We start from the raw sequence: 12195 nt of genomic DNA on the forward strand, positions 1-12195 counted from the left end.
TTAAGGGCGAAGTTTGCCACAGCAGCCAATCTGTCACAGGCCTGAGAAACCTGCTGGGGGGCGGCTGTGAGCTCCCATGCTGCAGCTGGGACAATGATGTTGCTCAGCTCACTGCTGAGGACCTGCTTCTGCCAAGCATGCTGTGAAGGGGGATACAGTGCTGACTTGCTACCTAGAAAAGTTGAACTAGAGATGAGGAAGAGAGAAGCCTTAGGGACTATCACAGGTATAAGCAAAGCTAGCTGCCTCACTCATCATCAGTTACACTGCAATAGTGTATAGCTATGGTTTTGTGGTAAGGGCTAACTCATTGGACCAATATTTTCCCCAAAGTCATATCCAGGTAAACGCACTAAAGTCATGCTAGGGAACAGCTTTCATGGACTTACAATATTTCGTTTTCTCCAGTACAGTATTAAAAAAATAAAAGTTTCTTTTTAAAATACTGAAAATATATTTTAGTTAAGGTAAAAATACTAAATATAAAAATTTAATGTAATATTTAAAATAAGTGTGCTATAAAAGCATGTGAATTGCTTAGTTATTTTGACATTCAATAATGGCACGTTAACCCTAGTGGAGAAGCATGTGCCAGTATACCCACATGGTGGTTTAGGAGAGAAGCTCATGCATTTCTGCATAGAAAACAAGTCTGCTTAATAAATGACTTCTGAGGGACTTTGAGACAGTAATGTTCTTGCAGTTGTGATGCATGGGGGGATGTGGCAGGTAAGGCAGCGCAGTATGCAGCATACAAATCATCACGAATACTATCTGTGCTTACTACAGGTATATAGTTCTCTGCTTCTGAAATGGAAACATTTTTTTTCTATTTTCATGTTTGGCTGATAATCAGAACAGGTTGAAGGTGAAAATCTGTACTGACTTTCATTGGCTCTGCTCAAGTCTTTGAGCTGCATATCAGAAAATTTGGAATGAGATAAAGAAAATGTGCTTCCAGCTGTTTCCAGGGGGAAATGATGGGTTAGATGGTGGGCTAGAATGTGCCTCGGTTTCAATTCAAACTGACCATTTGGAAATCGAAAGAGTCTTTTCGAACAGGACTCGAGAAGTTTTTAAAAACACTTTTTTGCAACGTGCACAGAAACACAGCTAGATAATAACTTGTGTGTGTATGAAAAAACCTAAGAGTTGAGACATTTATTATGATGGCCATCATCACTATTATTTTTATAGAGCAAAGAAATGATAAAATAATCCATCTAAGTTTTCAAGTGGGGAAGCAACTGCATATATACTATGAATGAACAGTAGCTGGATGTATTAATGCATGTATCAGTTAACTGCATCTTGCAGAGATCTGGTATTTCAATGCCATTCTTTAAATATCACTGTAGGAGATCACATAATAATAATTTAAAAAGTACCAAATCATGCATCAGCAGCTAGAGAGAGAGAGAGATTGCATCATGTTTTGGCAGTGACTTGATCATCCTACTCCACACTGGCAACATTCAACATTAAAAGGATAAAATGGCAGCAAAACCGGTCAGCAGCTTGTCTTGGACTGGAGTTTTCCCAGGTAGATAAACAAAACAGAACAGAACAAAACCAAACCAAACCAAACCAAACCAAACCAAACCAAACCAAACCAAACCAAACCAAAACATAAAGCTGCAATGGGAGCAGGTCAAAGCCTTGGCCCTTGCGTTAATCTGATGAAAGTAAACTAGATTGATTTCCTTGGATAAGCACATCAGAATCCCAAAATAAAAAATAAGTGCATAAAACTTCCAAATAATGATCTTCGCTAGAACAGCTATGTGGTTTGGATAGGACAGTGGCCTTGTCAGCTACATGTCTGGTTCATTTATGGTTCATCTTCAGTCAGCATTATGATGCATTCACCTCACTGGAGTTTTGGCTGGATGACATGTGAGAGTCCAGATTCTCCTTGCATTTCTCCAGATCATGGAAATATGGGTGAGAGAGGGCAACATAGGCAGATATTCTCTTGGTTGGATTGAATGCTAAGCATTTCTGAAAGCATGAAAAGAAATTGGTTTTAACTAAAACATACAGTTAACAGTGCTAACATTGCATACATATGTTAATGTGTGCCACCTTCAATTTATGATCAGTATGAGACACAACAGTGTCTCAGTAGGTGCTGCATGATAAGATGACAATCCATAGTAAAACAAGCAGTGGGGTCACAGTATATGAATATGGCATCCCCAAGCCTAATAGAAAACAACAAGTTAGAAAATTCAAGTATTCAGAATTTAGAAAGCCCAGAATTCTGATTTTCTTGAATTCACATGCACAGGATATCTGTCTCAAAGACTGCAGGGAGCAACTATTCATGAACAACTTTTGAATCCCCTCAGTGTTCAACACTGCTCCTTTGTGGTTATACTAACATGGAGAGCATCATGAGGTACATGTTCATTCCTAAGTTCACCGTTTCCATAGATGTTAGGTCTTTGACTTAATAGCTTTTGTATGTTAATCTTTTGTGTTCAGTTTCTCCCTCTTCTTCCTCGCTGTATATTGCTTGCCTTTTTTTCCAGATCCTTATCCCAGCCTTTGTTCAGCCAGCACTGATCTCTCTCCCACTGCTTGTGTTTTATACTTGTTCTCTTTTCCTTCCTTCACCTCCAAATAGTATTCTTCCTACTATCCTTGTCTAACCATTTCCTACTCCTACTTTTTTTTCTTGTATGAGAATTTCTATAATTTAACTTCTGAAATTTGATTCAGTGAATTCCAGTCCTACTCCCCCTTTCTCCCAGTTCTCATCTCTTTGCCTAGCAGGAATTGCTTCCATTCCCATCTCACCTTGTAGGCATACTTGTAGGCATACATATCTGTCTTCTTCCTCCCTCTCATCATGCCTCACACTCACTGACCTCTCTGCTGTATTTTATTCCTTGTCACTCCCAGAATCTAATTCTTGTCCCACACCTAGCTTCCATTTCCAGGCTGCCTGCAAGTACAACAGATGAGTTTCTCCCTTGTCATTTCAAGTGTTGAGATGTAGTCCAGTTTGCAGCAGCTGGGAGCTGTGATCGTAAAGACAATGAAAGATAATCTGCTGTTCTGTAGAGGTAATGTTAGCCAGAGACAGCAGTTCCTGAAGGGATGCAGCAAGTCTTTCAAGGGTTGAACTGAGCCCACTCTACCAAGCCCATGTGAACCAAGACCTTTTGAAGGCTTCTAGAGAAAAATATTTAGCTATATTTCAACAAGCACAGTAAAAGGCGGACTGAAGCAAGGCCACTCCCTATATTTCACTCCAAGACTAAACTTCAGGGCTGAGGTTTATAACATTTCTATAAAAATGATAGAAATAATTTAATTGAATTCAGTGTCACCAGTCGTACCAGCACAGTTTCTTTGCTTCTGCTCAATCCTGCCATTTGTAAGAAGCAACAACTGATGAATTCCAAATCACATGTTTTCAGTGGGTTTCCAGTAGAAAGCCTGCAGATGTAATCTGCCTCTACAGCCTATTTTCTGCTTTATACTGGATCCACTCTACCAGAAAAAATGGTAGATCTGTTTTTGTAATTATGTCAGGCTTATACCTTAAGAATGGCTGAATCAGTGGTCAGTAATGAGGATCTAAGCATTAGGTCTAAAGACAGATCAAACAGGTACTTCCCTGACAGTTTACTAGTATTTATCTGTTCTCAGCTGACACCTCTTGAGTCAAAGATGGCGTCTTTGTGCTAATGTTTCACAGATTTACATGAATTTGTGAACCTAATTTTCAGCTTCTCTTGAGTAACTCCATTACATGGAACTATAAATGTTTCTTGGCATGCTGCATGCAGAGTGAGAGCTATCAGTCATACGACTTGGAGAACAACAAACAGGAACTCACAAGAAGCAAGTCTTTGCCCAGTTCATCAATATCTGGTACAAATTTTTCAATAGGTTGTCCAGGCCTGGAAGTGAAAGCATTTCTTGGAAGGGCAACATCATTAGGCCAGTCCTCTTCTTCTGGGAGTCCAATTACACTGTGAAAGGAAAAACACGACATTACATCTGAATGTTTATGCAGTCTTCCCTTTATATGGATTATGCTGAATGGCAGTTTATAAGTCGTTTCATTTAAATGAGATTAATTATACAGTAGTGCACTGATCTCTGTTAATAGAGGCTGATGAGTGTAGGTCCTCAGTGTGCTTGGTAGAAATATTTCTGTGGCCAGCACAGTTTTATGGCTTAGGTCTCAATTTTCTGGGTCTTTCTGTTTGAAAAGGGCTGAGTGCTTTGGGAGAAAGTTGTTCAGCTCTTGACTGGATGGTGCAACACATGTCACTCTAGAATGATTAAAAGCAGTAAGTTTCAAAGGGAAATTGCATGCAAGGATCTTTATTCACAAGAATAGGGACTGAAAGAAGAGTGTGGGTCAAGAAGAGGGTAAGGCAATAAAAGGGATGTTTCATAATGCTTCAAAGCTATGTGCAGTAATTATTGGCCAAATGTAAACAATTTGCTTCACAATACAGGTTTTAAAGTCTCAATTCAGAAGCAGCATAGGGCTTGAGTGTCTTAATGTTTTTACTTTCAATTGCATTTTAGTTTTTATCTACCCCGCAATAGAATATTTCAATTTCTTTTTATAACTTATGTATTCTTAAAATTCTAGAAGACATTTATATTTATTAAATAAACATGCTAAGTTTCAAAAATTGTAGGTAAACCTCCAGTAATGGTTTGTGTCTCATACATTTTGTGTTTTAGTTTGATGCTAATATTTGTGGGGTTGAAATGCCGTTTTCTGGAATTACTTGTGAGGTTTCAGGGAAAATCAATTTTTACAGCATGTGAAATCGAGATTTTAAATGGAAACAGAGGCAAGGTAAGACAGAAAGGAACATGAAAGAAATCACTGCACAGTTGGGTCTGCAGTAACCCCAAAGCCACTAGGGAGCAGCATTGACCTTTTTAATTCTTGAGGTGGGTCGTTAAAACTGGATGAGGCCATGGGCCAAACACTTTGATATAAATCATAGGTTACCTCGGTGAATTTAGTGGTATTACTCCACATTTACCTACATGGATTTTACATTGTAATCTGGCTCACCTAAAGTACCTCTGAAAGTTAATATGCCTTCAAAACAGCAGCATGTCTAGAAGGGCAAAGCAATTAAAATCTCAGAACAATTTAATTTTGCTATATCTGAAGATATCACAGCTCTTGGAAAATGTTAAGTTAAATCTGTATGAAAAATTGAATTTGACTTTTATAACCACAGGTACAGTGGGGTTGTGAGGCAACTCCCTTAGCCACGGTGATTAAAGCCACGCGATTAACAGTTTGAGGATCTGGATCCTTGTTAAATATGATACAAATAGCACCATAGGAAGATGAGGGAGTTAAATTTTTAAAATAACAATCAAGTTTAATCTGCCATTCAAATGTGTTTGGTTAGTCCCTTTTTTTTTTTTTTTTCATGTTTGCACGGGAGAGCATGAACAGGGCAGAATAAGCACAGGCACAGGCAGAGCTAACAAAAAGAAACAAGGAGACAGCCTGTCAGATTGGTAGGGTGGCCAAGACCAAGACTGGAAAGGAGAGACATTTTTAGTTACACACTCACGTAGTACTCAAAACTCAATAATCAATGTCTGAGTAGATGCCCTCACTCTTGTCTGGTAGCACTACCATTTCAGTGACTAAGTTTGGGAGTATCTTAGTTGAGTTTCACCTCCTGCCAAAGGTTCAGGCCTGATCTTGAGAAACGCCAAGTACTTTCCAATCCCATTGACCACAATGGGAGGCAAGTCTGCTCAAACCATTGCAGCGTTCAGCCTGAAATCTATGAGGATATCCCACACGCTGATGGTGTCCTGGAAAAGCAGGAAATTGTTTTGGGCCACCTCCAAGGGATTTACCCTCAAACGTGGTGGAATATTACCTGATGCAAATCAGAACACACATGTAAAGCAAAAGTAGACCACAGCCCCATTATCTGAAAGAATGCATCAGTCCAGACTGCACGAAAATCCCAAACTGTTCAGATTAGTCTGCAGAAAGAGTCACTACTGTAGAAAGAAACAATCCTCTTTACAAGAAGAGCTATGCCTAACTGTAGGGGGTTCTCCAGCTGTGAAAACACAAAATAAACACTATTTAGCATAACCCCCCAGAACCCAAGAAAGACACTTTTGAACCATTGAAGAAGAACTGCACAGAAGAAGCAAAACCAAACTCTCTCTTTAAGGAGATGTGTAATGAGAAATTTATTCTGAAATTAGCATAGCATTTTCTCTTCTCGATGAATTCTTTTCTGCACAGGTAATCTCAGACCCTAGGGATGGAAAGATCCCCATCGGAGGCTGCCACTAGCAGCTATGCAATTAATCCTAGTCCAGTTCATTTTGATTTTTCCCCTTAAATGTCATAAATGAATCAAAATCCTTAAAAAAAGCACAGCTATGTCTTTTTAATTATAAAATACGTTGTATGTATCAACACTGTCTTCATTTAATACAGCAGAATATTGTAGGACTGAAGGATTAGCTTTGGCAGAAGAAGAAAAAGTAAACTTTAAGGAGTTATTTTTCTGGATTGGGCAGGAAGAGCTATTCAGCGCATGACAAATTAACCACGCAAGTGAGTCACATACACTGGTATGGTATGCAGGAAAGGGGAGTCAACTGTGTGAAATCAAGACCTGCAATTTAGGAACCTCATACTGAGTAATGAAAATGCTTAGAAACAGATCTGTTAGGTTTTGAGAACTGGAAAAGTGGTTAAACAGAGAAATTGTGTATTTGTTCTGTTTAAGATCTTCTCCTTAGAAATTTTACTATCTTGTCTTTGGAATATCTTCAAGAGAATAATATTTCAGCTTTCTTTCTCTCTCTGCTATCTATGTCTTATTTTCTACTTTCATCCAGATACCTGGATCCTTGCAGCCCCTCCAAAGAAAAAGGGAGGACAGAGGGGCGGAGGCAAATGGGCACTCATTCTCTGGAGTGGGACCAGCCCCATGTGGCTTTCATTTCCTAACTACATGATCCGTACATCAGATCTTAAATTTACGTGGTTCTTATAAATTCAGAAACATTCCTTGCTCTGAAGAACTTTTACAGGAAAAAGGTGACATAATCCCACTTAATTATAATTATCAGTAATATCAACAACTTATTTTTTTAATTTTTTTAACTGAGAACATATTTTGGAATTATTCTACCTCAGAGCGTTAGAGCCTCCCCACTCTACCTCAGAGCGTTAGAGCCTCCCCACCTTCTCAACATATTTGACATATGTGAAGAAAAAAACCACTAACTCCTAGAAAGGTAAAACAGTTTTAAAATAAAGTCAATTAGTTCATCTTCAACAAAGCACATGTTAAAATGCCGATATTCCTTCTGTTCTCACAGTTACCTTCCTGACCAAAATATAGACTGTTAATCATTTTAACAGGCCACACAGTATATTTTAAAAGCTAAAATATTTTCTTATGTACAGAAGTCTTTTCTGCAAAGATGTTGGTAATCATCTTAGCAATTTCTGTTTAATAACAACTTTAAAGTATTCAAATGTTTTCTGAAATACACAGAGAAATTACTGAAAAATAAAACATCTCTGTTTGTTTACATGATGACAATCTGTTTAGTCATATGCATGAACGGTACATGCACAATATATTTAAGAGATTGAAAAAGCCTGAAACAGAAGTCTCTCCTAACTTCCTGATGATGGCTGCTAGTTCTGCAGAATTATATTCCATGTTGCTTCCTCCTCCCACTCTGACACAGAATACACGGAAATATCACGTTGCATACGGTAGCAATAGGAAACGTTCTAGGAATACTTTGTTCTATTCACATTATTGCATAAAAATGTGGCAAAGAAACCTCACAGTGTTTCAATGTTAAACAGATATTGACATAATACAACTAGTTTTTACTTACTCGAAGATTTTTCCTAGCTGATCAACATCTGAATTTCCACGGAAGAGTGGTCTGAAAGAATAAAGAAAAATATTTAGGATGTGACTTGCTTTAATTAATGTGAATTTATATTTGACATTGGCAGCTGCCAGCATAGGGTGAAAATGTGTGGGGTTTTTTGACACCTCACTTCTTCTACCTCCATTTTTTATCCAACCTGTAAGTGTACCTTTCAAGTTTCTACTAAAATTGAGATAACAGTAAACAGATGAGATATATTTTCAAATATGCTACTTTTGAAAATTTAATTGCATCCTTTAACATGAATTAAATAAATTTCTCTCAACTAGTACTATCCTATGAATTACATAATTAATAACAGTTTTCACTATAAAGAACATTCTTAAATAGCTGTTTCACACTCCATGTAAAAATGGAGTGATTGTCATGCAGTTCGTTAAAACATAATAAAGTTAGAGAATTATTAGGGATATAAATTGAAAATTAAATTTCGTGTATATTGGAAATATGCTCCTAGATTTAAGGGGTACAATAAATGACAATGGATTTATGAAGGTCTGTAAAGAAGGGGGTGTGAAACGGTACAGAATTTACCTTGAAGGAGAGGAATACTTCTGCTGCATAAATAAAGATATGTTCAGGAAAGAAACAAATTAATAGGCTGAATGTCCAAAGGCTTTCAGAAAAAAACAGTGACTAAAAATACTTCCGGAGAGTGCAAAGTGCAATTTAAAATATTTTCACTCAGCATTGATAAAATACTATCACCCCATAGTACTGAAGTGAAATATGAAATTCAGGCTTGTATGGCTGTATTGCCATCTTTGTGATGAATTCAGTAAGGTGTGATCAACTGTGTAATTTTACGTTTGAACTCCAAAGACATTCTAAAAGAGTACTGATGGATGATTAAGGATCTAGGCAAGAATGAGGGCATCTGTGAAGGTCAGGCTCCAGGTGCTGCATACCATTTTGGTTCACCAAACCAACTCCAAGAAACACAATTCAGACAAACTACAAAATGAAATACTACTTTGGGTCAACTGACAGCCAGCCTGCCCGCCCCTCTCTTCTGGACCACAGCTCTTGGGAGTACAGTGCAGTTGTTGTTTCAAAAATTGTTCATCTGAGTGACTTGACAGTGCGTATTCCCATGTTTTCACTGGCTGCCTTTGGTTATGGAGAAACTTCAGTTCTTCTGCCTCACTCTGCATACTCCTTTTCTTCTGTCTGTTACAGATCCCTAAAAGCAGTGATGGCCAAATACGTAATTTCCCTGTTGCTCTTCATATGAGAAGACGTCTCCCATTGACGCTGGGAGAACAGGGATTACTTGGCTACAGCCCTTCCCCTCTCATTTCCCATACACAGGAGCAGGTGTAGGATCTGGATCTCCTTTTGCTAACCATGAGTTAATTCTGACAAATGGTGCTTTGCATCTTGACACTCCCACACAGACAACAGAGCTCCATGTCCCTGCCTATCCTGCGAGTCCACACCAAATACAGTAAGTAGATGCAGAACACTGTGACGTTTCTCACTTAGATGCAATAATCTCTGCAGAAACCTGTGCCACCAAGTGAAAGAGCAGAGCAGTAACTGGAAGACATGTTGACCACCTTTGATGAACTAAACATGCATTTTGTCTCCTTCATGTTTGCTGCCATTCAGATCACGTTGTGTCAACCTGCACTGCACACTGCTTCATGCAAGGACATCGAGGGAACAATTTCAGCAAGTCTGATCTGAAACCATACAACATCAGATTGAAACTGAAGGGGTAAATAAACTGTGGTAGCCTGCTACTTGTTCATAAAGGGCTTGCTTTATTTTGATTCTGAATAAATCATAAATGATGGTATGCTCTGCTTCTCAAACATACGTGTTACTTACTAACTGCAGCTTTTTTGACAAGACTGTTTAAAATAATACTTCGATGTCTCTGCATTTTTTTAAGCTTCAAGGTGGAAGCAATTTTGACTTCTACAAAAAAACAAAGCCAAACTTTGCTCAAGCAGGAGCACCTACTTTTGATGCATGTTTTGAGCCTGATTTTCAAAATGGTCAGTATCTAGAATCCCAGTATTGTTTGTGGCAGCAGACACACTCTGTATTTTCCAATGTCAGACAATAAGACAAACTTGGAGATTTTTTGGAATGACTGCTTAAAATTATTAACATACAGTTACTCTGAGTATTTAATTTTTGCTCCAGCATTAGAATATTTGCGCCCTTTAAAATAACATAATTTACACAATCAAATAATCCTGTCCGTGAAAATGGAAAGGTGATTTAATGTTTTAAAATGTATGCTGAATCTTGCATTACTGTGAACGCTTGGCAAAGTCAGGCTTGTTCGCAAATCACCTTAGGCAGTGTCATGCCAAAACAAGTATGATTCTTGGGATTTTTAAGGGGGGTTTTTCCCATCATTGCTGCTGTCTCAGATTCACTAAGGGCTGAAGCAAGAATTTAAATTCTTTTGAATATATAATTATACAACACAAGATGACCTTCCAATTTACCTTGATAGTTCATTATGATGAAATGTTATTAATTCATCTTTCAGCCTCCTATCCATCCTGCCATCTCATGACTACAACAGAATGCCAACTCCAGGTTAGGCACCACTAAAGTAATGAAATTTGCCTCATGAATTTTGGCTGAAGGTTCAATTGGAATATTGGATGGATTATTGGGGAAGTAGATCCACTTAATCAGCAGCCATATGAAGATCTCATCTCACATTTTCGCACTAGTTACTCTTTAGTAATTACTTGCCAGCACTTAGTACACAAAAAAACTTTCACCTCAAGCCGATTTCTTTTTAACTCTCTTCTTAAAACTGGACATCAGCTTTTCCAGTAACAGTGAAATGGGAGCATATTCAGCAGCCACAGAAATATAAATTTTCACCTTTATTCCTGGTATCTTTCACTTGACTTACTCACCTATTCACTCCCTGAGGTTTATTTATGCGAGTTTAATCCAGAAGTTCTTACTTGGGGATAAGTTCTCCTCTCTGTGATGATAATCTGTGTAAGACTGGTTAAACTCCGAGGCTCTGATTTTGTACCATTCCTTTTTTTTTTAATTCAGGAAAGGCGTGGATCTAGGTTTGTGTTCTGTGGCAGGAGATATGAGCCTGTCCTCTGACTTCAAAGAACTCCTAAAGTCTGTGTGTGCATGTGTGTCAGGAAAGAGGGATATTTCAGTGGAGGAAAAGGGAATGGGAATCTATGGGAATACAGCTGCCTTGTGTGGTGTTCCCTGATCCTCTCAACCTTCCCTGACTTTGCTTGCTACAAAATCCACGCTCTGTGGGCTAACCATTGCTGTTACAAAGCACACAGCTGAGTAGGGAAGAAGATGGGATGAAAAGACTTACAGGGCACATGAGACATTTAATTTCCCTATTTTCTCAACAAGTCTCAGATGCTGTTGTTTCCCTGTAATTCCCTAATTTTCTTGGTTGCTGCTTCTTTGATTTTTTATGGAGGGAGAGGAGGGAAATGTTACAGGGAATCTGCAGGTGCTCATCTTGTTTGCTCACTCCTTCTCCAGGCCTTGGGGCTAGATCATTATCCACTGCTTCTGGAATGGTGCTCATGGAATGGAGGAAAATCCCTTTCATGTTTAATGTAGGACCTGAATGCCCTTAGCTTACAGATATGAGGATGTATTGGACTGTTTTGCCAATGACCAGGCCCAATAAAAATGATAGCACCAGCAGGAAGAGAATCCAATACACAGACTGTGTTGTAGACAAGAAGGACATTGCATGAATGATTGCTAGGGGTACAAACAGATCAATCAGCTGGTACATAATCGATGCCACCCCCAACAAGCCCACAAAAGAGGTGACTCAGCCCACAACAGGTGGTATAAACAGTGAGCCGAGGTTGCCCATAGTTGGTATGGGAAACAGCCAGACCAGCCAGTTAAATACATAAGAGAAAGGCGCCCACATGGCGACTCTCACCCAGTCGACCCGCATTCACAAAGGCCTAAACAGACTGGGGCCCAGCTCCAGGGAGAGTCAGGAGGTCTTCCCTGAACCAGGAAGCTCTGTGGAGTGCACTCCACAGAATATATTCAAAAGCCATCCAGACATGGTCCTGGACAACAAGTTCTAGATGGCACTACTTGAGCCAGGGTGGCGGTTAGACCAGATGATTTCCAGAATTCCCTTCCAACCTCACCCATTCTGTGATTCTGTGATAATCCGGGAACACAACTTAAGGCTGCAATATGAAACTTAACAAATACTGAAAAAGTTACCATCTGCTTATTGTT

At 38.9% G+C, this 12195-nt stretch overlaps 1 protein-coding gene across 1 annotated transcript in view; it reads right to left on the minus strand.

Annotated features, from left to right (window-relative positions):
* Nucleotides 1-1854: 1854 nt before the first annotated feature.
* Nucleotides 1855-12195, minus strand: part of LOC103781837 (cyclin-dependent kinase 6) — a 125506-nt gene continuing 115165 nt past the window's right edge. Inside the window, exons 5-7 of the mRNA XM_008949596.1 lie at nt 7900-7950; nt 3851-3986; nt 1855-2001 (exon numbers count right to left, since the gene is read on the minus strand). Of these exons, the coding sequence (XP_008947844.1) occupies nt 1855-2001; nt 3851-3986; nt 7900-7950 (334 nt within the window). The remainder of the gene's footprint in view (nt 2002-3850; nt 3987-7899; nt 7951-12195) is intronic.

The sequence above is a fragment of the Merops nubicus genome, unplaced genomic scaffold (genome assembly GCF_000691845.1).
Source record: "Merops nubicus isolate BGI_N331 unplaced genomic scaffold, ASM69184v1 scaffold2320, whole genome shotgun sequence".
Classification (NCBI taxonomy): domain Eukaryota; kingdom Metazoa; phylum Chordata; class Aves; order Coraciiformes; family Meropidae; genus Merops; species Merops nubicus.